This window comes from Branchiostoma lanceolatum, chromosome 3, assembly GCF_035083965.1.
Source record: "Branchiostoma lanceolatum isolate klBraLanc5 chromosome 3, klBraLanc5.hap2, whole genome shotgun sequence".
Taxonomy (NCBI): Eukaryota; Metazoa; Chordata; class Leptocardii; order Amphioxiformes; family Branchiostomatidae; genus Branchiostoma; species Branchiostoma lanceolatum.
Window position 1 is genome coordinate 29,936,413 of NC_089724.1, and position 25,988 is coordinate 29,962,400.

Below are 25,988 nucleotides of genomic sequence, written 5' to 3' on the forward strand. Positions count from 1 at the left end.
ATATTTGTTACAAAGAAATTAAGATTTTATTGCAGTTGAATGTGGAGAGCAATTACATAGCAGCAATAAAAAGATTCCACCCGTATTACAGTAGACTGCCCCATTGACCCAACATGACCAAGCCTGCAACATTCTATTTTGCACAACTGATATCGGCAAATTGGCAGATTTCACTAGGATTGCTCACTGGTTATCGTCAAAAATCGATGTAGCTGCACACTTTAGAATGACATGCTTGTCATGGGCAGGGATTGGGCCATTGGCAGTCCCCATTCATGCCTGTTATGGTCACCTTGGGGAGGTGGGCAGTGAAAATGTTCAGGACCAAGAAAAAGCAGCCGTCCTGGCCTGCTGGTCAGCTTGAAGAGGTGATCAGGCAGATTTGACTGTAGTATACAAAAATGACAGTTGCTGTTTACAGGAATATGTGGGATATACTTTCAGTGATAGGATGTATAACATAGATTTGCAAGTTTATGATATGGTAGGCCCAACAGCGGACATGGAATTATTTTCATGTTAATAAGGTGACTGATAGTGCCTGTTTGATACGTTGAAGATTTGGTGAAACTTTGTGTTATTAAGCTGCCGCTCCCAAATAAAATCGGGAAACATATTCATGCCAAAAGTGCCACATCCGGCTATACCCGGGATAGGGTATTTCCCGAAGAGAACAGCATTGCCGCGTGTATAGTACGCGGACCCGGAAGTTGGCCGGGCGGCATGGCTGGAGGTCAGGGGTCAAAGGGTATTGCACAATCACTGATTACATAATTGCATGATCCTTTGTGGCGATGACGTAATCCAACATGCGCCGCGGCAAAAGTGAGGGTGTGCACGTGAAACAACAAGTTTGGTGTCCTAGGGGAATAATTAACTCACACGGATGTGTACGTGTTTCACCTCAATTACAGAGCTGACAATGGTCGTGTTTGCAAACGGGGTAGAATTCAGACGCAAGAAGTATATGTAGATCCATCATATTTTATAAAGTCTCAGCATGGGGCATGCTATATTGTAATGGATCAGCCTTTAAGCCGTGTGGCCAGTTCAGCACCCAGGACAGTCCGTAGTCAACAACTCACCCCACACAGCAGCCAGATATGTCAAGTGTCCAAAAAGTCTGATGTCAACAATTTCCATACGGTGCAAGATTTCGCAATTTCAAGCAATGCCGCCATATTGGTTTCTGATGACGTCAATTTAGGGACTGACCACTTCAAATTAGGGGTCTGCACAGGCCTAGAAAATGGACTAGAATCATGATTTTTTTTTTTACCAATTTTAAAAGTCTGCACCTTGCACTGTCTTATCAATGTCGAATTTCTGCAACATTTCCCAAGAAAAGGGCTTCTACAAGTCCTACATTAGGCTATGATACTGACCTTACCTTACTTACCTATAATACTGAATGGCATGAAAATGGACCCTACGCGCAGGCGTCTAGTATTACCGGCCATTGCCAGTGGTCATAGAAACATAGTGACCATTATGGTATCAACTCAACCAACAAAGTTAACAATCATCCTCCTTCTGGTGCTAACTCGTCTCCGGGGTATCTTGTTAATTCCTACATCATTTGACTAAAAGGTTTCCTTGGCTTTTACGAGGCCATTAGCTTTTGAAATCAATACGACACTTGAATGTTTTATGTGAAAAGGTAGCTTGAAGCAGTTAATTTACATGATGTAAGTCAGGCCCACTGTAGACTGACAACAGTCTGCGGTTGTGCAATAAAATTATGTACATGTATGATATAATATGATAATAATGTTTCTGTTTATGTTAATTGAATGAGGATAATGATGAATTGATTGATTGTCGTTATGAGTAATTTAATGTATTGCATAATATGATAAGGTTAAGAACGTTAATGATTGATTTATGCTAGTTGTCTGATCAACATTATCTGTATAATTTGTTGTTATGTATTTTATTTGATTGTGTGTAGAGGACTCCAGGAAGAATAGTTCAATGTAACTAATGGAGATTCCTAATAAACAAACAAACAAACAAGACTGTCATTGAGATCGATGTTGTTTTTATTGATTTCAACTTCGTAATAATACAATAACCAGGACAGAAGTAGTGCACAGCATGAATCCTTTTTTCTGGTTTCTGTCCAAAATGAAAATTTTAGACACAGACCCAGACAAACACAAGGTGTTCAAAATATGAAAGAAGTCTATTTTCACATTTCCTAATAAATAATGTAAATGAGGTCCTAATTTGTAGGATTCATATGTTATGATGTTCAACTTTACTTCCAAGTGCCGCAAGAATGAAAAGCCCACCATTACCCAGAGTGTTTTCTTATCAATTATGCAAATTAGGTCTTCATTTGTATTATTGATATTAATCAATATTCCTCTCTTTCTCAGTTACATAGGTCACATGCTTGAGCCCTATCATGGAATGCAGCAGATTTATAAAATGTCCTCATTGACCACTATTAATGACCTGGTGTTATGTTCCCTATGGTTCTCTTTAATTGTACATGGCAGGAATTGCATACCCATTATATAGGGATCTTAGGGGAAGGACCCCCAAACCTTGCAACACCTGATGAACAACTGCAGACTCTCACCTACCTGCACAGACTCAGACCTGTGGGAAGCGAATGAAGTCGCACTGAACTGGATAGAGATGAACGACAAGCTATGATGATGATGAGGGGAAGGGGAATACATTGAAATATGACTTATGCTAATGAGGACCTAGTTTACATGATTAATGCTCATTAGGACTGTTCCTCTTGTGTGAAATGCTACAGATGTCATATTGGAGGTATAGATAACTTTTGGGTGAGGTGAATACAATGGAATGTGCATTATGCTTATGAGGTCCACATTTGCATAATTCATGCAGAAGTCTCATATCCTTTGTGGTCAATGGTAGGGATTTCCTTTTTGAGATATAGGTAGCTTTACAAAAGGTGAATGCAATGGAATATGTGTTATGCTAATGCAGGGCTCGAAATTCAGTTTTGGGAATAGGTGCACTGGTGCACCCAACCTAAAAAATTGGGTGCACCAAAAAAATTTTGGGTGCACCACATAAAATAAAGTAGAATATAACTATTGTAAGCAAAACCTAATGACAAACCTTACTGTTCCTCTTCATGTGCGTTTGGCACGCGATCTCGGCACGCAGTTTTGAAGCTTTCAAAATCGAAATTAACTCAAATTCTAACATCAGAATCTTAAACAAGTACTACAACAAAGATTTTATTATTTTCTTACACTTAGATGTCAAGAATATGCTGTCTACTAGTGTGCAGTGATACCTTACACATTAAACCGTACAAAAATATGCACATGCACCCAGTATTTCGAGCCCTGTAATGAGTAACTTATCTGCATAAATGGTGTAGAAATGTCATATTTCATTCTTCCTTAATCAATAGGGGGAAGTATCCTGCATTTTCTAGAAAATGTTGCCTTTCTAGCTATGTTAAATCTTACAATGCGAGCTCTGTACATAACCATACATTGATAATATAAATGTTGAAATCTTTTGTATGATTTAAATGTTTAATGGAGGTATGAGGTCTCCAAACTCATGTTATTACAGAATTGATTAAAAGTATGCATTGTTGCTGTAGTTTCACAAAAGTTGGGCACCATAAAAACATGTTTTGCCGACACATCACATACCCAATGGCAGACATTTACAATATGGGGTCAATGAACTTTATGTCCCCAAATATGCTCTGAATTTGAGGTTAGCTCTCTCAGGAGTTGAAACCTTTGTGTTGACTTTTGGCAATGTTCAGACCTTCTCCAGTAACAGAGTACAAGGCTCGAAATACCACTTGCATGTGCACTGGTGCAAGTCACCACCAGTGGTAATCTATCCCCCATTACTCACATAATTTTTCACTCCGAATGGAGAATCAGTGCTCAAACAAATTGAACATTAAAAAAGAAATATTTTTGAGACAAGTTTACGGATTTAGTTGCCTTGCCTTGACCCAAAAATGTATTTCAAGCCCTGAAGTACAGAAGCCCCAACAGGTCTCTGTACTGAATACAAGTGCCTCACAAAAACCATGGTTTGGCCCTGTAATGTCTGCAGCTACCATAATATTTACTGGTCACCTTGACAATGTCTGGAGCCGTATTGAATGGAGGAAGTTAGTTTACTGTGCAGGAAAGACGTGCAGCTAGTCTTTATAGAAGATGATGTGGTTTTCCTTATAAGAAACATGAAGCTACTTGTATTTCTTAGTCCTGAGCTACAGGGATGATAAGACTACTGGCAGCAGCAGTGTTATTGTGTGAAGGGACCACAAAGCTGCATTGTCATGATTAGTGGTTGGCCGGGGGCAGAACTTAATAGAGAAACGTACAAGGGAGACCGCTCCTACTCCTCTCAAAAAGTGTAGGTGCTTCTGCAACGTATCCAAATGTGGCGCACTTACATGTCAGATTTGGCCATATCGCCACTGGCAATATCAGAATGGTGACACAGGAATTTTATGGTCATACTAAGGCTTTTTCCCAATATGGTAGAAACCCCCACAATAGCCTTTGAAGTACCTCAGTGGGAGCCCTAGCAGCTTTTGCGTGTACGTAAAGCCAAGCTGTTGGGCGATATTAGGAGGTCAGGGTTCAGCCTAATTATCATATAGTGCGGGTGTGTCAGTTGCACAAAAATGGCGTCCGAAGAAGGCCAAGTGATGCCCTGAAATAAGGCGTAAGGATAGGTCTCAGCCAGGATCACTTCATATCAGGCTAGTACAGGTATCTCAGTGATCTCATTGAGACCATTGTAGGAATCAGCTTTAGCTGGATACGATGTTTATCACAATGGGTCACGACTGCAGTCCAAGCACCAAAGGATACTTTCTGGTGGTGTGTGTAGAGCTGTGCCGATATCAACAGACATACAACATGTAGGCGATATTGGAAAAACTGTTAAGTGGGCCTGAACAAGTGACTGATTAGTAAACGTTCCAATGCTTGAAATACGGTTGTTGTTGCATCGATTTCTGTGTTGTTGTTTCAAGTGTACTAGAGTTTTTTAATGGCACAATTGATATACCCTGAATTATATAATGATATTGTTTTTTATGTGAGCTGACTTGTAAATATATACCCAATTCAGACTTTTCAGGCTGCTATGTAGTATTATGAATAGAGTTTCTAATTTGCATAGTTCGTGAAGATGCTGTCTGAAACGTCTGACTGTTTCAAAATTTCATCCAGTTGCTTGAGTAACTATTTTGATTTTCTATGTAGTTTATATAGTGCTTTAGGACCACAAACTGACAGAGAAAATTATAGTAGGGTGCACTTCAGAATCACGACTAACGAATATGTTTAAGTTGAGGGTACACTCTACAACTGGAAACACCAAAAAATGTGTTCTTAGCATTTTGGCGCTTACGCCATTTTAGCATGTTTAACCAATATGAAAATGAGATCCAAAACGGTACATCCCTAGCTCAGCGGTAGCGCGTTGGAATCCCAATCTGCAGTATCGCTTCCACCTCACTTTTTTTTTTCTTTTGGGAAATTTTTAGCATTCGGCCATGAGCCAGAATCTATACTTTATGATGCTGGCAATGATCCTGTCAACAGTGCAAATTTTTCCACTGTTGACGGGATGACCTGTCAGTTGCCTAAGGCAGCTTGTTATTGGACCCTGATCACCTGCCAAATGCCACCTTTTTTTAAAAGCACTTGTTTCTCTAAAATCAGGGTGGGTAATGGAACACCACTAGCCACACACCATGCCACACTCTGCAGGGGTACCATATGTAGGTGTTTGTTTCCATGTTGATGTGGATGTCCAGTTACATAGTCTGGATTATCTCAATACCACACAACCACACATTTAAGTAGGCTGTTACAAGATGCTATCAAGTGGAAATCTGAGCTAGTGTTTGGCAGCCTTGTTGATCTTCTCTGTCCTGTTGTTTCAGACTTTCAGCTACTTGGTGGACAAGGTCAGCCTAGGGCAAGGAGGGCGGTGTGTTCTGGAGTTCCTCCATGACAGAGCAAGGTAAGAAACTGTTCATATGTCATGAAACCACTATCAAAGCCCTCTTTCTTTGTGGTAAGCCGTGCACATATAGCACTCAGTGTTCTCGCCAGGCCTTTTCAGCATAGGGGCCCCCTATGCTGTGATTTGGACCCCCTATGCTGTGATCTGGACCCCTATGCTGTGTTTCAACCAGCATAGGGGTGTTTCTTTCTGGGACAAACCTTGTGACCCTTCATAAATCTTATAAAAAGTTCATATTTGGCTTTAGAATGAGGCTGTGACAGAAGAAAAACTCTACATGTACTTCACAAAATCTATCCCTCAAAATGCATGAAATAATGTCTCATTGGGTTATGAATTTGCAAATTTTCCGGGGGCACATGCCGGACTCCCTACTCTGGTCATGTCTTCAGCACTCCATGCGTGACTTGCACCGCGTAAAGTTGGCCTTCTGTACCTGACCCCTATGCTGTGAAAAAATTCTGGTGAGAACACTGGCACTGCTTGTCTCATCATGTACATGTACAGGCATTCCCCTACATGTGTTGTATGTATGCGCTAGACTGGCTGTTCATAAGGTACCTATATTATGAGTATGGAATTCCGACAATGATTCACTGCAATGTCAGTGAGACTAGATGAAACAAGAAGCTCTGACTATCTCTCGAAGGTACGAGGTCTTGGAACTCTTGTTTGACTTGAGTTGGCATGAGTATATGGAATTCTGCCTTTATGTCATAAAAGATAAATGACCTTCTCTAGGTTGAATTGACAAAAGAAAATTGAAATATACATCATACCTTGTACTTTTATCAATAATAGGACTGGCAGATTTGCTCATATTTCATGGCACAGGATAATTTCCATAGACCAAATTAAGGTCTTTCTGGGAACATTGCCAAGACAGTATTCCTGGGATGTCCTTGTGCTGCAGGGAAAATTTTATCAGATATGCACGGAAAATAGCTTGGAGGATTGATGTATGATATGAAAGCTTGAAGCTAGCAGTGTGATATAACCAATGGTAATGCTTACCTTAATCAGTCTGATTACATTTGAGGAACAATTGTAGCAACTCCATTGTGAAATATTGTCCAGGGACTCCAGATGTTAGAAGTAATATATTGTACAAGAAACATTACTGTAAATGCAGAAATGTTTGCAGTGTTTTTATATTGCTGGTTTTCGCAGTAACTTCTTTGCCGCGAACCTAAAACCACTGCAAAAATTGTTTGCCCTCCTACCCGTTTGTCTACAATTTTCTCAAACACGAACTTAAAACCAGCACAAACACTCCATTTTCTCCCTACCGTGAAATTAAAACCACACGAACTTAAATCCATTCACAGTATGCTGAAGCTTCAATTGTTCTGCTAGATATTTTGGAAACAAGGGCAAAGTGCTGAAGCCATGGTTGATTGATTGATAGTATTGATAGTTAGTACATCATTTCTAACCATTCAATATCATCAAAATCTGCATCTTGAAGTTGGTACAACGTTTGATTTGTCTTTGAATGTAGTCTTTGAATGTTGAGTTTGCCGTCGAAACAAATCTGTAGTACAGTAGCAAATTACATCGGAAATAAGTTTTGAATTTGCAGTCATGAAAAAAAAGGGAAAATGAAACCATCTCAAACACTTGAAGAATTACAGTATCAGAAACATAATTCAAGTGTGAACTTTATTGCTGGAGAGAATGAAGAACCTATCAGATAAATTATATATTGACAATTTGACAGTCAATATATACTTTTTTCTGATATGTTCTTCAATCTCTCCATCCCTTTAACACATAGGATATTCCCTGCTAGTAAAAAAATTCACAAATGACAGGAATAACATGCTGTTGGACAGTTGCACAATATGATGGAGGAAGGATGGTATTTGCACTAAGGATGGGGATTCCCTCATTGTGGATGATATGACTCAGTTATTCACCTCTGAATGTAGACATTTAAAAAAATATATTAGGATCACTGTCTCCTCTTTGAAGTGTTATATAAAGTCCATGTTAGTAACAAAATGTACTTGGAAGCCCCCAGAAACTGGCAGAAGGCCTTTCTTTAGGAAGGGCTTTTTTTTTTGCCAAACAGTTTACCTAAACCTCCTGTTGTCTATTTAGATGAATGCAGTAACAATACTCGTCAATAGGAGGGGTACTGAAGCTTATTTACTCCATTCAATGGACAGTTTCCCTGTATAGTCTCGCTATAGTAAGTTGTGTGTGATGAGGGCCTCCCTGAATAGGGGCCAGCAGTGGGTAAAGCATGAAATCAGTCTCTCCAGCCTCAAGGTGAGATGGGGTCATTCTGCCTGACTAGATCTGTTGTTGTTCCAATTCCAGCACAAAGAATTACCTTGGACCAGAGCCAAGCTCAACTGGCTTGGTCACAAGACCAGGGGGCACATGAGTGCAGAAAGACTGTCCTCATTACCTCCGTGAAAAAATGGAGGTATTGTTTTGACATGTATGTCTCTGTGTTTCTTGTGGTCATCATGATTTTAGAACCTCTGGATGGATTGTGATGATATTTGGTAGGTGCGTAGGTGACTGTCAAGGTCCATTTTGGGGCCCCTAGTGTGTGATCTGGGTACTGCAGAAGAAATTCTGTTTTTAATCTTTTGAACTGGACATGCTATATGGTCTTGATTTTTGTGTGGGCGATAGCTTTTGATTTAAGGGACAGGTGTTGTAGGTCTGGGGCCCCTATCAGCTTGCTCTGGATAAATGAACAAAAACGAAATTTTTCACGATATTAAGTATGCAGGTAGCTTAGACAGATGCACACAATGTGATGAGAATTATGCAAATTAGAAATCTGATAATATCCATTTTCCTTACAAAGTTGTGAAATTTTGCTACCGTAAAGACAAAGTGAATAACAGTAAACCTGTTATTCTAAGTACCAAACTTTACATTTAGAGATGCAGTTGCAACATATATGTTTGTGTTTTGTCGTTCATGGCTTGTAACAACAGCGTCCTGTCAGTTGCAACAAAATTCTCAATCTTGTTATACTGAAAGATGGTCTGTCCAATTTATGTTACTTCCATAGACTCCATTCACACTCGAAAAGTCTATCCAGCTGAAGTAGTTGGCAGAACAAAACAAGGGCACTATCCTCTTTTGGGTCAGAGCCTTGCTGCAGAACATGTTTGGTGCAATGCTAACATTGTAGCCTTTCCAGCTTGAAAATCAAATATTGATATCCTTGTGTCACTCTTGATGAATGGCTTACATGAACCTGGGGAGTTTTACCATTGTTCTCTCTAAAAATACCAGAGTTAACAATAACATCTTTCTGCTGCTGTGGAAAACTTTCAAATGCAGGGAGACCGTACAAACTTCTGCACAAGTACTCGGTTATCAGATTGTTTTGTATGTGTGAATGTCCACTTTTTTTAGTTAGCGTTAATGCATGTTTTTTAATCGTAAAATCTTGTTATGGCCGTTCTAACTTGTTGACTGAGGAAACGGCAGTCCTGATATATATTCTCAGGAGTTGGGAGATTCAGAGGAAACTTGATGGCGTATATCAGAACCAGGAGGTGTAGGAAGAAATTTCGAAGGCCATGTAGGAACGTTGCTTTGACAGGACAGCAGTTCAGTGCCAATCGAAGACAACTGAGGCTTATTAGGTACAAGGCTGTGCAGGATCACAACACTGCAGACTAAGCAGGAGAGATTGCATAATGCAAATCAACGTAAACCATTCTGAGCGTCGGTGCGAGTTTGCATCGAGAATTCAAAATGTTAACCGTTTCAGGTCGGATTGTAGCCAAAATGAATCAAACTGTTTTGATTTTTGCATCATGAACAAGACGAGGTTGTATGCTAATAAGTCAATTAGCTCCCGTTGTTTTTGAGCTAAATGACTAATGTGATGTCATGTAAAGTGCCGGAAAGTTCTATGGTAGATCTCCTTTCCTGTTGAGGGTGGGATTGTACATTCTCTCATATATTGCTTCTCTAACACCCCGTTCGAACCAACGAGGTTGGCAGTCTCGGGTATCTGTAGATTCTAGATTGAACCTGGTTCTTTCAGTTCTTAGTCACTGACGAAAGATAGCAGATGCTGTCTGAAACATCTGACTATTTGACAATTTTTTTTTTTGTATATCTAATTACCTGGATATCTACGCTCATGAACATAATCAGAGAATTCAACAAATAAGATAAATTTGTTCACCAGTTATTTTTCTTCACCCATTGAGAATTTTTGGTTGCATGTGTGAGTGGAAAATTCCCCCGTCCTTCAGGTGGGTGGTGCCCACTGGTTGATAGGCAACTTATTAAGTCCGTACATGGGGCCATGGGAGCCCTCTGCATATTTAGATTACCTTGAAACTGTAATCCATTAGCTCACGTGCTTGAGATATTGTGTCCAAAGAGTTGATTCTTACCACAATGTAAACTTGGAGGAACGGTTTCAGGTTCCCCCAGCTATGCTACAGTCTGGGGTAAACAAGATGCCAGCAGAGTCTTGTTGGGATGTCTGTTTCCTTGACCCTTGCCATCCCGCCATGATAAATTATGGGTTGCCATAGTAGGTTGTGGGAGCGATAAGATTACAGCTGCCAGCTCAGGCGGAAGGGTAGGAGTGGCGCCATAAACCAGCAGTCTGCAAATGGTGCAGCTCCGTCTGGACCTGCATCTGATTCTGGAACCAGCATCTGGGAAACAGGCAGTTTCTCCAATCCTTCCAATGGTCTGATACGGGCAGAACAGTCCATGGTAAATTGTTTTTGCAGCAGTGAGGTGTAGGATGTTGAGGTAGAATGGGGAGTGTGCGTGAGGGATGTGTGCAGCAGCTGTGTACGTGTTCTGTATGATAATCTCCCTGGGCAGGCTGCTGTGGGGCAGACATGTCTGCTAACTAACCTGTAACATGTTCTGAAAGGTTTGTATTCAGACTGGTGGGATTACATATGTACATGTATTTTCAGAGTGTTGACAGAAATCTGGGCCAACATGTTGCTAGATACATTTGCATGATCATGTGAATAGTATCAACATTGTCATGGTGTACGTGTAGATAATACCTGGTAGCAGATTTTCTAACTCTAACTTGTATGCAGGTTTCTTGAATTTCAGCTAGGATATTTTGAAGGAATTACAGAAACCTTCTGTGGTGTGTCTATATCATATGCAGTTGGTTTTTATTAGACACAAATATTGCTGATTATGTTGGGTATGTGATGTTGGGTGCAGTGTCGAATAACCATGAAATTGATAAAAAATGTGCCATTTTAATTTCAGGTAATGTAAATTCATGTAACAGTTGGCAGTTCTTCATGTAGCACAAAGGATAATTGTCATTTGGCGAGTAAATGGGTCTAACAAATGAGCAACTCAGTTCTGATAGATTGACCCCATTTTCCCTGCATCACTGATTAGGCACAGTGGAATGGGAGCATGTAATTCAGTTCTCAATCACAGGCTATGGTTATTGCATGGGTAAAGCTACAAGCATGTGGCTATTAAGTTGCTAATGTCCTGATCTTCTTCTTACCGTTCTACAGGGACTTTGTCCAGCACGAGGAGACCAGGCCATATCAGGTAAACATGCCCTAATTTGTGTGTGAATTGTAAATAAGGGGAGGGTTCAGTATTGATTTTATTCTAACACTGTCACAGTTTTGTTACTGCAAATATCTATTAGATAGATTATCAGTTGGATGTGATATTTTAATGGTGTCTTCATCTCTTCTTAAATATTGTTTAGAGAAACCATGTCACAGATAGCAAATACCATTACAGAAAAAGGAAATCTTATGACAAATATTTTGAAATTGAATTAAATTATTTCTTGGACAAGCTGCAATTTTTAACAATCAAAGGGAGTGTTGCTATCCTTGGTGACTTCTGCAATAACTAATACTGATATCACAGGCCTTATACATGACTAAGGCTTTATCTGAAATACATGTAAATTATAAACAGCAACTAGATATCCTGTGTTCTCATGACACTAAACAGAAACTCTAGTTGAGACATCTTGTCCTGTTACGTACCTATCCGTACTCCAGAAGCATTTTACTAATATAAGTGATAACTGACAAATATTAAGGCCAACTGAAGACTGGCCATAGTATATGGCTGTGCGCCTATCGTTGTAAGCAATGGTTGTCTTTAGCTACACGGGCAGGACAACTGCAGCGCAGGATTCCATTGAGGTGCGCATGTGACCCACAGTGACCTCTTGCACACAATTTCAAAATGGCAGCAGAACTGCTCCTTTTGGTCATGCAGCAAATGATTTTTTCTGTTTGCAACAAAAGGCCCTGCAAATGAGACGATGAGTACGGGCTCAACATGTACAAAGAATGAGATTGAGAGGCCTGTATAGAGACGGGCAATACCTGGGATTGAACCCAATGTTTATGTACATGGTCACCGCCAGGCATGTAGATCAAGGAATAGAAGTGAAGTAGCCACTGTCAGGGCGTCTTGTTGAAGAAAGCGATTTCAGATGACAAAAATGCTTTTCTACCACTGATTGGATGTTTATTACAAGGAAAATGGCAGAAGCTTTCATCTCCAGACAGGAAACAGCACGCTGCCGCTTTTTACTAATATTAGCATGTGACCCACTTCCTTCGCTGGAGACAGCTCGCTTTTAGACACGCCACAAGTAGTCACAGGCTCCCCGTTAAAGGCTCGCACAACCAGGTCTGAAGATGGTCGCACAACGATTCAAGGAAAAACCAGGGTATGACTATTATGATCCTCTTTAGACGGCCCAAAAAGGTAACGGGGATTCCTAACGTAAGAAGCTGTTTGAGGTGCTCGACTCACGCTGCTCCATCACTAGTTACCAGAAAAGGATTTGGTTTCGCTGAATAGAATAAGGAGCTGTCTGGTAAAACTTACAAGTGAAGTAAATTAGAACCCCGGCAAAATTCTCTGTACCAGACTCGGCAGATCCCTCCCAACAACCGGCCAGGGGCCGCTTTACAGCCGGCCTGTAGACAACATGAATTTCATTCCTGTGGTTGCATGGTGTTGGCCTTCTCAGCAAAATCTCTGCAATGGTAGTATGCAGTGTATCTGCCTCGGCACGGCTCTGACACCCTCTTCCTGCCGGACACCCTGAGCCTGAGAGGAGGCGTTCCTTCAAAAAAATTGATATCATTATGGCCTTTGTAGAAAATGACTATGATTGAAGTATTGACTGATATGAATAAAGTTGGCTTGTGTTTGGACTAAATATCATATCAACTGAAATATGACCAAGTTTATGATATTTAGTTGGGTTAATTAGTTGGTAGAAACAATGTGTAAAAGGACTAGAACGATGAAGAGAACAGAATGACCTCCTGAGTATTTGTATCACAGAACCAGCCATGAACAGTTTGATTCCTACCAGGTCATTCAATGAGATAAACCGACGAAAGGTATTTTCCCCCGCACTTTCATTTCAAATCATGGAGTGGGGATGGGCGAGAGTATGCCGTATCTCTCTTCATGAATATGCTAATATTAATGCATGTTCTAAGCTCTGAGTGGTTCACCTCAGATAACCTGCGCTGTAATTGGTTGATTGAGATCAAGTTGTGCAGTACGAGTTTTCCGTCTATGTTGGCTTTAGCTCTGTCACCAAAAAGAATCGCTGTTAGGAACTGTTTTGTTTTGCCGAACTGGATCGCCAGAATCTTATCAACAGGGAATTTTTATATTTCCGAGCGCTACTTATTGCGCACAGCGCAGCACAGAGAGTTGATAAAAAAGGGTGGATATGGAAAAATATATCGCTGTTGGTCCTGCACCTCCGCCAGCTCTACAAACTTTTCGAATTTTTTTAGGTCTTACATGGAAGTAGCCGTCCCCAAAATGTAAGTAGGAGACGATTTTCTCCTGCAGCCTGCTTGTTTCGACGGTCGACTGTGCTGACAGCTTTATTATTATCATAATCTGCCGCATAATATTCTAAAACAAGTCTTTTAGTCTTCAGCATGATAAGGATAATATGTATTATTCAACAATTCAACCATTGATTGTGTCGCAATATTCCAAAACCTTGTAAGGGCGTGCTTTCATGCTGATTTTCAATGGACTGAACCCCCTATAAGTATAATGCATGCACCCCGAATTGTGCCTCCATTTGGAACACCTGCTTACAACTTTGAAAGTTTGAAAAGTGCATACGCTATTGGAGACTCAACGATACATCACAAGATGAAATGAATAATTTCAGTGCATGTCGAATTTAAAGAGGAGGAAAGAAAACTCATATTTTCGACACCCTCACTGTAAGTGGAACCACCCAAAATTGACCGATACTTTTTCACTCATTTGCATCCATAGTCAACTTGTTTATTCTGCCGGAAACCCCAAGATTTGTCAAAAGAGAACGCGGCTCTCAGTCGCAAAACCTAAATACACAGCCACCATGTTGGATTCATCAACTATTGCTAAATATCGCGGGAACACACGAGAGTAATGATGCATCATCAGTACTGGCAAATACAGGTAGAGGGCAGTGTTTGAGTTGCTATTGTATTTTTATGGGCGAAGTGTTGCTATCATTTCAAGGTCTCACAAAGACCTGCCCACGTACCAAATATGAAGAGAATCCATCCAGGCATTCTTGAGTTATCGTTGACTTACCCCGTCGCCCCCCACAGTCGACCGATGATGATGATGATGATGATGATGAGTTATCGTCCTGTACAATTCATAGAATTCTTGCAAACTGCACACAATATATATTCCATTAGGCTCGCCCCTGAGGCGTCGCCAAAAATTGCACAAGCGGTAAATGTGAGTCACCTTGCTAAGCTAGGATTTAACAAGAAAAATTCTTTACTTTCCAACAATAAAAGTTGTTAGAAATGTTGTGACAGTGAGATAGCAACTGGACAATAACATAGACTTTTGTCAATTTCTATTTCTATTAGATTTTTTAAATATGCCGGTAGATCCTTTTGTGTGAGGGAATCAGGGATGAGAATAGTTTACAGGTGTACATGTGTCCTATTACAGTGTAACTCTTGCTACAGCAAAAAAGCAAAAAGTCTATGAAAATAAAATAACTGGGTGTTGAAAAAGGATACTTGAACGATAGCCATGTTACACGTGACATGTATGAGCTTGAATATCATTCCACATAATCAAATCAACATGGTCTAAAGGGGATTCCCAATTGCCGCAGTGTTGTAGTCCCAACATCTCGAAAACTCCCCACGACGCCCAACAGCTCAGCGGGAGTCCCTAACAACTTCAGACGTGTAGAAAGTGAGGCTTCTTCCAACAGCACGAGATCAGGGTTCAGCTATCATCATGTAGTGCTGGCTAATTAGCATATAGAACGGAGGTGCTCGGACAAAATGGTAGAGGGCGAAGGATACCGCTGTACTTGGATGTCAAAGCTAAATCCATATCCAGGGGTGTCCTGCCAGATTTCCTGGTGGTGTGTGTGAAGCCCATATCCGCCGCTGTCGGGAAGGCAATGTCAGGGAAAATTGTGTGTAAACTGTACCTAACACTTATTTACTGTGGAAGGGCATATTCAGCTGGTGTGTTACGCCGAAGGGTAGTTATACCGGCTATATAGATTCAAATATTTAGTTAGTAGGCAAGGTGCTTCCTGTCAAATAGTAGGTGAATACATGACCTTGCCAGTCTGGCAGCTGTGTGCTGTGGCCCAGAAAAGATAAGGCTGATGGAAACGGGGAGCACAATGCTTCACTGGTGGGTTGTTGACCCCTTGTAATAAGTTGCACTGGGCTGTGAAAGGGGATTGCTTAGCCTCAGCTGTGGTCTCTTTCATGGCCGACTCTCTCTTAGAGAAGCTGATTTGTGTTGTACAGTTTACAGCTTGTTGGGAGTAAGTGGAGAGAGAGAGACTCCAAGAGAGCCTGGGCTTGATATTGATTACCCGCCAGACTCAGGGTTATTAGCTGTGCCGTTGGGGACAGTCAAAGAGCCAGGCTTTCACTCCCAATTACGTAGGGGTTTGAAGCCATTATTCCCCCAGCAAAACAATAAATCAGGTATTATAGTAATTTATACAGAATATTGTTTGTGAATGGTTGGTATTTGGGAAGTAGGAAATGGCCATGTTAGACTTTCCTTCCGCAAAGTAGTGATGTAGGTTATCGCAGCCATGTTAGTGTTAGACATTGTGGTATGTATCAACATTAAGGTGCGACTGACTGGTGATGTCATCAGTTTGGGCCCTTTTCATGCATTCCAAACTTCATATGTCAATTTTTTCTTGGCTTTTCTTCAGATTTAATTTTATTCATAAAGTGTGGTTATTACCTTCACCAAGAAGGTTATATTTACCTTCGCCAAGAAGGTTATATATCCGAATGTGGATGAACAGCATACAGGGCTCAAAATGCCACTTGCATGTGCAAGTTTGTGCACGTAAAATTGGAGCTGTGCACGTAATTTCAAGACCTGAACTGGTGCAAGTTACCCATTTTTCTCATAACTTTTCACTCCAAATGAAGAATCAGTGCTCAAACAAATTACACATTAAAGGCATACACAACCCCACAAGCGGGTGTTTTTTGTAAAAGACCTCATCTTTATGAATACAAAATCACAAAATTTGTTAAGATTATTCACAGATGAGCAAATAAATGAACCATTTATAATCCAGAAATTTTAGCCCCTTCTTGAAGACCCATGGGATGTGATGCATGATGGGAATCATGTCTTAAGTATTGTTCCTATGGGATAATTGCTGAAATTCCGGGTCAATTTTTGGGTCAGCGCAATAGAAGAATTAAGTTGCTAACGGTGGAAACTATTCACTCAAACGCTAGAAACATTTTTTGAACATCGGACCCAGATTTCCTAAGAGCCGCCAATTTTTGTGAGGGCTTTTTTTTTTCAAGTCTTCAGTATGGGTTTCAATGGGATGATTGACAAAGATCAAAGTCCATTTATGTCATGGATAGAGCTGTGTACCTAAACAAATTTTAGGTACAGGTACGGGTACAGGTACACGGGCTTAGGTACAGGTCCAGACCTGTACAGTACCTAAACTACTTGTTCGGGAAATGGTAGATTTTCAATAAGGACAAAAGCATGTTTGAACTGGTAAGAACATGATATTTAATTGTGCTAGGTATTATGTTTATGAAAACACAGATGAAAATTTGACTGCAGTCTTGCAAATGTGTTTTATGTGCTGGAGTATAGTAAAGATGTGGCTTTAGTGTACTGCCATGGTAATTTCATAGTAATTTTATCTGTCAAAGTGACCATCCCCTGAGTCAGGCTTGACCTGATTAGTACCGGTCCAGTACCGTCCAGCAGGGTTCAGGTATTTTGGACCTGTACCTAATTGATTGTACCTGGTACTGTATTGGTACACTGGTACACAGCTCTAGTCATGGATGAATACTCTGCTCTGTGACCACAGTTAGGCCGTGAATCCCCATGGGATTCTAAATGGTAACTAAGCATGTGTGGAACATTCCGCATAATTCCACAGCTAAATTCATGGAATTCCCGGGATATTTGTCAACTAGCTACATAATATACTGTTTGGCTCGTTCCTGAAACGTAGCCAAAAATTCCATAGTTGTCAGTTGTACATAGAGAGCAGTTGTGGTTTTATATCCTGCAAACAAGAAAGGATATAAATAGACAAATTGGAACATGGCGTTTTTTAGTAAAACCATTTATAAAGTATCTCTAAATTATGAAATTCAGAATAGTATATTTGAGTAATACTGCATTATACTACTGTGTAATTGTATTAAATATTCCACCAGTACATGTAATTTAAAGAAGAACAAAATAACTTTTCAGATAACAACATCAATGAAAAGTTATCAGAGATATGAATAATTTTGTTGTTAACAGAATATATACTAGCAACAAGGTTGGCCCTTTGGTTTTCCTTAGGCTATGTTGTTTTGATTATATGGATGACATTCTCTGGGAACCCCAAAACTGATGCGAGCATGCCAATAAAAAAAGTTTAAATAAAAAAAAAGTTGCCTCCATTATGAAATCCATGTGGTCAGGAAGGTTGAACAAATGACTAAACACACAGAGAATAGTATACCAAATGATGGATTCTTCATTTTTGGTCTTTCACATAATCAAGACAGTAGTCTGAATATGAGTATGTGATTGTGCTGTTTGTACAGGAGGAGGAGGATGGTTTGCAGCCAGCTCTAAGAGACCACCCGCAAGTCCAGGCAGAGATCAAGGATTGGGTGAAGGAACAGAAGGTTCAGGACATTCTACTAAGAGGTAACATATGAGCTCCCATCTTTTTACCATATCATTAACATTACCACATCCAGAAACAGGTGATTAAGTCCGGAAGTACACTTGTCTGCACATGGTGTTTCAGTCTGATCCTTCCACGGTGCATCATACCCTACCTTCTTGGGAGATAGGGGTCACTTTTGCTTGTTAGCAGTTGTACAGCATTCCTACCTGACAACATGACATGGCCTCACATAACCTTGTAGTTGGTGCTCCTCATGTATAACCTGGATAACAATACTCTCTCCAGCACATGTGCCCTTTGTCCGACCTGTCTGGCTGTAATTTATTGACTTCACAGAGAAGACTATGTGAATGTTTGCAGTGCTACATGTCTATGAACAGCATAGCCATAACTCAAGAAAGTCTCACACGGATCTTCGTGATTTTGGTTAGTGTTGGCAAAATAAAGAAATGATTAAATCGTGGGACCCTGGAAGCTTTCCATGATACTGCAGCAGAACTTCCGGTTTTATATCCAGTATGCTGGACATGTTATCGCCGGGAATTTTGAGTGGATGAAAGCTTTTGGTGCAGATAGAGTGGTGTAGTTTGGGTCGCTAGCAGCAGCTTCTCTTGGAATTAGAGGGGCCAATTTAATTTGAGACTTTGAAATAAGTTGACTGATCATCATGACTTTCGTTATGTAGAAAATTGCAATTACCTGCAGTTCTATAGTATTCTGATTTATCTACAAATACTGTAGTTTAAGATCATGATTAGGATGTCTATGGCACCCTTGCGGAGTAGGTGTGAGGCTGTGCAAGTAGCAATCTTGCTTTCTGGCTGGTTGTCTGTAAAGCCATCTATTTTACCATTATGTGACTGTACATAGCGCTACTATTTATTCAAACACAAACGCAAAACCACCACAAATACATTTTCTCCCTAATGTGAAATCCCAATTGAATGTGCCACTCAGCTGTCTGAAAATACAATAAATAAATAGAAATATATTTTGTGATCATTTCACTTCATCTTCATTTTGTACATTGAAAAGAGGAAAGCATCTTTCCTGGTTCTTCTCTGAAGTTGTCCATGTTTTTTTGTTTCAAACCTTTAAATCAAGAACTTCAGACATTTTTGTCACCTGCCTAGTAGGGTGACAGTGACAAGAATTCCCCATTAGCAGGATGCAAGTTGTCAAGTGGTTTCCTTCCTTTGCTGTTGTGAAAGAACATGATAAGATCCAGATGTTCTCCCTGTATTGTTTACTTTTGAGTATACATGTATACTGGGACATAGTAACAGTTGAAAAAATAAGAATTAGGCCCCGTTCATGATGCAAAAATCAAAAGCAGACTAGCCCAATGACCCGAGTGAGGTCGTAAGCAGTGTGGAGGAGCAGGGTAAATGCATTTGTCGAAACATTTTTTTTAGAGTTAATCTTATATTAACGAAGAGTTCAGTAGCGCACATACCATAGACAGACTGTCTTTCAGGGCATTTTAAAAGAGTTGCTCCAACATGTTGCTAGCAACAACATAAGCGAAAATTGCTGATATAAAGATGTTAAAGGCACCCAGAGTATTTTATGAGGCTTGAAAACTGGAAATATTCTAGTTGTTGTTAACTTTGAAATTGACGTTAATGCCACTGTTGACCACGTTTGTGTGATAATATCAAAACAAAAGCGACGCAAACATAATAAGCTACACGGTGATCCCTTTAGTTTCACGCGCCTAGTGTAATAGATCGATCCCATATCCCCACATACCTCCTTCAAAACGTAGAGTTGCAAAATGAAAACATATAAATGCAAATTACTTGACGGACATCCATCCACTCTCTCATTGGTCAAACCGAAACCTGCCATTCTCTCATTCGTTAAACTGCTAATTGTGATGGACAGTCAAGATCGGTCTAATATATATAGACTGGAACAGAATGCTTGGATTTTCTATCAGTTCTCACCACACGACATCACATCTTTGCTCCTCAAATGTCGATATGTAATGGTATAGTGTTATTGACACTTACTATGTATAGAAATGACTAGAAATGTTTTTTTTTTAATTCGAGTTTCAAGCCCTATGAAATGCTATGGGTAAACATGGGTAAACAAAGATGGCGGTCCAGCCCGGACCTGCCGCTAGCGTGCTGTTTTTTTTATAGTTTTCGTGTAAGACCGAAAAACTGTTATATAAGTTCGAGCCCCGGTATGTCCCAGTGAAATACGGCGTTACATCCAACCAAAAACTGGAAACCGCAATGTTTTCCTGCCAAGCCCTTCGCTGCCCTGACACGCCTGCCGCGGTTGGATTGCATAATACTATTCAAATATTGCGTGACGCAATCGCGTCACGCATCTCCTATTGGCTGCTGCTAGATTTTTAGCGCCAAATTGCGGTGTCTAGACAGGTCGCATTTCCACGTCCGAGCTTTGATACACCTGCCGAAATTATGCGTATTATGACGTTTATATCGGTGCATACACAGAATTTAACGGGTCAGCGTTAAAAGAAAGGATTCCTCTGTCAAATAGTCCACTTTGAAAATGGCAGAGGGTGCTTTTTTATCGAAAATTTTGCCGCCGAAGTCACCGGAAGTGGAACGTACCTCAAAACAATAACAACGTCACCGGGGATCAGGATTTGTATTTCTTCTTCGAAAGTCACAAATCAAACGCATGCATGTCTTACTGATGGCTTATTTTTTTGGTGTACTTACGGTGCCGGTGTTCTTTTCGGGGTTCCTTGGGCACTGGGCTGGCCGGCGGCATGACTTGATCCGGGCGCCGGGAGCTCAGATCAGTACGCCAGATTTCTTGTGTCACGTTACTAGTACTTTTTGTATCTAGTTTTCGTGTTAATATAAATGATGCACATACGAAACACTGTCGTTTATTGAAGTTCAACTTTATTTTCAGCTGGTTTCAGCTTCTGTTCCAATTTGTTGGTACAGTGACCTCAAACAAAGTACGCACCCCCACTTTGGCGATATCCTTAGACACGTTTTGGATTTTGAAAAGTTTCAAAAGTGCGTACTTTAATCCAGAAAATACGATGAATTACTAGTATGTGTGTAGCGGTCGGGAGTAGCGACGCCGCTCGGCCAAACCTCTGCGAATCATATGTAATATCACTTGTTAACACGTATGTACTGTTTAAAAGTTTGTCATCTTTTATACAATCGCGTCCATTGTTTTGTGTCGCTTTTCCCCGGAGTCGAGCTCACTCGTAAATGTGGGTAGGGGGGCAAAGTACGATACACATATCCGCGGAAAAATTGATTCGCGGCGCAAAGGTCGCCGCGGATTCCGTGAATCTAATCATACTGCGGATCTAAGTAGACTTACAGTATGTAAGAACTTTGGAGCTTTTCTAGGGGGAGGGGTGATACCAACTGGGTTATGTCAAGATAAAACTGGTCTGTTTGGCTGCCAAGACATGCTGGCATGCCTGTGTCTGATTGGAAGTAGGTCAGCATGGTTTGTCTCCAATGGCTGAGGTGGGTGTTGTCTTGGATTTATCCTCAGGCTGGTCTGAGGCTGGAAAGGGGAGAAAGTGGGTCTTTTCTTCCCCTTGCAGTCTGTAGGTGTAAGTGCTGTATCTAAGTTGGGTGTCTAACTTCAAGTTGTGTTTATTTCCATGATGGTTGATGAGACACTTGACATTTAGGTCATGATACATGTAGATACATGTAGATACATGTTGGTGCCCAGAGGCTGTGTGTGTCAGCAGAGAACTCACTGATCATTGATTAACCAGTGCAGTGCAGATGTTATTTGTTTGTAAGCTGTAGCTTTGTACGCTCCAGCTTAGAATTAGAGCATAACATACATTTGCAGTAGAGCTTCATGAAATTGTTCCACTGGTCAGTTTCCTTGTCTTGCATGGCAAAATTGCGCTCTCTACTTCCGCTTGCCAGCCAGGAGTTAAGTACTGTACTAGGGGAAATATCCGTGATGGTTTGATGTTTGGGTTTTTCATGGTGACCACCACATGTGCAGGCATTTCTCATTTCTTAAGTAAGACCCTTCAGGGCAGTTTTAACCTCAAACTCAAAACCACTGTGAACACTTCATTTTCTCCCAACTGGGAAATAAAATCCCTGCCAACATTTTGCCCTTTTATAGTATGCCCACTCATTACATCTGCATGATGTTAAATGTTGTTTTTCCTATTCCAGCACCATATTCCCTGACTGGGTACAGAGTGAAAGTGTACCGACTGGACTCAGCCACGCAGTGGTTCACAGCCGTCATATCCTCACACAATCCCTTAAGCAGGGTAAGTCAACAATCCTCTACTTTAACTTAGGCTGTGTTGATTGATATGATATCCTCTGGGATCCCCAAAACTGATGCGAGCGTACAAATAAAACAAAAATTTGGCCCCCAAAAAATTGCCTTCAGTATAAAATCTCTTGTGGTCAGGAAGGAAGAACAAGACTTAACACACAGAGTCTTGTATACCAAATAATAGATTCTGCATTTTTAGAAACGTGCTTTTTTTTTGGAAACAGGCAAAAATTAATGCGCCAGCAGATGTCAACCATTTATAAATCAACATGGCCTTACTTGACGATGTGTTAACAATATTTTATAAACTATGAGCTTGTATTTTACCGAAGTAGGACAATGAATGTTTAGTTTGTTTGGAATACATGATCAGTCGATGTCTTTTTCCTGTAGTTTCTATTTCTGGATTGTTGAGTCTTTAGCCAACAAAAGGTAACAAAAGACCTTAATGAAGTCAAGTTTGGCACAGAAACATTGTCATACTGTGTCTGAAAACCTTGCTCAATTTTTCAGTCTCCAGCCCAGCTTTTCAATAGCCAAAATGTATAGGCATTGTTGTGAGGAGGGTGTAGAAATGACATTGTTTCCAGCAATGCTATAACTTTAGAAACTACATTGTGAATCTAATGAATGTTGTAAGTGGCATAGCCCTATGTTTTATCTTATGGGACTAAAGGCAGTAAGTAGGTGTACCATAAAGGCACTTGTTTATGTCAGGGATGTACGTATGGACGTATATAGATATATTGTATATAGGTGTTCTCCATTTTATTCTTTGCCTGCAAGTTTTGATATTCGAATAAAGAAAGAAAGAAAGAAAGAAAGAAAGAAAGAAAGAAAGAAAGAAAGAAAGAAAGAAAGAAAGAAAGAAAGAAAGAAAGAAAGAAAGAAAGAAAGAAAGAAAGAAAGAAAGAAAGAAAAGATTGAAATGCGATACCTGGCCAATGAAGTAGGTGGCCCAAGTTTGTACTTAGCAGCAGTTTGAACTTAGCAAAGTTTCTGATAACAAAATACTTCATAAGCACTTAAGAAACTAAAAACATATTTGTACATGCATCTATCTGGAAAGAAATTCTACAAGTAGTCATGTCAACTTCCTGGCGAGCCACCAAAAGGCTGAACAGGGGGTTTTCCCCTTCAACATTTTACTTATTTTCAGCTCCCTTGGTCAGATCTGCGTTCACCCCCAAGGTCATGGTAGTCAGTTTGAAACATCAGAAAAGGAGACATATGTATATGGTTAATAGTTCACTACGTTTGGTCGTAATTTCTTTTTGGTGCAAATTTTTTTCATCTGCAACAGTTCAAGTTGACCCAAAAATGTATTTTGAACCCTGTAATACTTAAATCTGTGGTGTGCTGCCACCTGTATATAATTTTGCTAAGCGATAAGGTACAAGACAATGCTGCGGACTCCCCTGGAATGGACATCTGCACAAGCCAGCCAACATTCTTGGCACAGCTTCTACCATTCTGACAGGCAGATCAGTTGCAGTCACTCAAGGCCAAACCATCAACTGTCTCATAACAAAAAAGTAAGATGCTTCCAAGCATCCACAAGTAGGGTTTGGCTTGCAATGTAGTTAACTTTGGATTGACTTCACTGAGAAGATCAAAAGAGTCAAGGCTAAAAGCAAATGCTGCAGGCAAATGTGCTGTTAACATTTCTTAGTCAATGTTAATAAAAGGCCAGATTTTGTCTTGTCATGTTGAAATGGAAGCTATGCTGTCCCCAGCCTCTGTACCAAACCTGTTTGTGGTGAACCACAGTGGCTTGTTGTAAGTATTTGTTGTTTGTTGTTGTTTACAGGAGTTGACTGTTATGAATGACACAGTACTGGAGACACATGAAGTGGACCCAGCCCTGGTGCAGATGACATTCCTGGATGATGGTAAGCTATGATGATTGTACAGTATTGGAGTTTTCTTTTACACAACCAGTAATGTCTCTCACCTGCTCATGTTGCGATTCCTGTCAGACATTACTGGGTGTGTAAAAGAAAACTCCAATAACCTGTGTTCCAGGGCTCCAGACTAACTTTTAGACCTAGGAGCACTGTGCTCCTAACTCAAAAAAGTTAGGAGCACCAGCAAAAATCTAGGAGCACCACTACAAAAAGTTGGAAGAACAAGCAAAAGTCTTGGTCATACCAAGTAACACTCCTACTAATAGTATTAATCAATGTTAACAACCGGGAATAAAGTATCTGAATAGATCATAAAAGACAAAAGCCTACATTTGGCAATTCAATTCATTCAATACCTTCCTACATGCTAAATAATACTATAGTATGAGGGATTTTTAGAAAAATTGGGCATAGGTTCCCCGGCTGGCCCCTATCCGGGGGCCACGGTGCCTCAAGTTCAACAAGTGAAAAAATACACATTGGTATTTTCAACTTGGAACAAGGCAAGTAATGATTCACATGACCATTTGCGATCACATTAAAATGACATAAGCTTGAGTGATATATTGGGATTTTCAAAAAAATTGGGCATAGGTTCCCCGGCTGACCCCTATCCGGGGGCCACGGTGCCTCAAGTTCAACAAGTTGAAAAATACACAATGGTATTTCTTACTTGGAACAAGGCAAGTAATGATTCACATAACATTAAATGATAAATAAATAGATAACTCTAAAACTTATCTATTGGTTTCATGACCAAAACAAATAAAGTCAAATTCCATAATTTGAAACTTTACTGCTGGCATCAAGTTCAACATTTTTACAGGCATTTTTTCAACCCCCACCCTCTGTCTATAAACAATCCAAAGTACTTAAATATCCTTGAAATTCTTGCTCAATAGTATCAAAAATTATCTGTTTGTGCCGGCCCAGCCAAATATCTTCGGTTCCTTTGAAACGCGCAGTTCAAATTTCGCGCGTCAGGACCGCACGGCGCGGCCATCCAATGACAGGCCGAAAAAGCTTTGTGATTCATTTTAGACCGCATCAAAATGAAAATAGCACCATAATGACGGGCAGATCATGAGCTTTGAAATGATACCGGTAACAAAAAGAACATTAATTTAATACTTGCTGGGATAAAACTCCACTTGAATTGATCTATTGATTTTTGATCGTAAAAATCATCGATTTAACAGGTGTAAAAATGACAACAGGAAACGGGCTTGTCATTCTGCTGCGGTCTAAAAACATCATGGCGCCCGTCCAGAAGCGCACGGCCGGCGCTAGCGCTCACTTTCATTGGAAAATTCCGGCGTTTGAAACATTTTACAAATCAAACAAATACATAACAAAGGAGAGAAACTTATATCCTTTATTTCTATGGGTAATTTTGCCACTAGGAACGGATAGTTTTTGTACCGTGGGCGTGGGAACATGATAGAAAATTCACCGACGATTTTCGCGGTAGGGTTGGAATACCTAAATATTTTCAGCTTACCGCTTACTTCTGCAGCCAAATTATATCCTGCCGCAGGTCTGAATTTTTTATTGTCGCACCGTGCGACCGTGATTTTAAATCTAGTCGCATTCTCAAACTAGAG

At 40.3% G+C, this 25,988-nt stretch overlaps 1 protein-coding gene across 1 annotated transcript in view; it reads left to right on the top strand.

Annotated features, from left to right (window-relative positions):
* Positions 1-25,988, top strand: part of LOC136431348 (probable JmjC domain-containing histone demethylation protein 2C) — a 72,147-nt gene that overhangs the window by 26,282 nt on the left and 19,877 nt on the right. Inside the window, exons 3-7 of the mRNA XM_066422672.1 lie at positions 5,930-6,009; positions 11,517-11,553; positions 18,111-18,216; positions 22,366-22,466; positions 24,288-24,369. Coding sequence (XP_066278769.1) covers positions 5,930-6,009; positions 11,517-11,553; positions 18,111-18,216; positions 22,366-22,466; positions 24,288-24,369 — 406 coding nt within the window. The remainder of the gene's footprint in view (positions 1-5,929; positions 6,010-11,516; positions 11,554-18,110; positions 18,217-22,365; positions 22,467-24,287; positions 24,370-25,988) is intronic.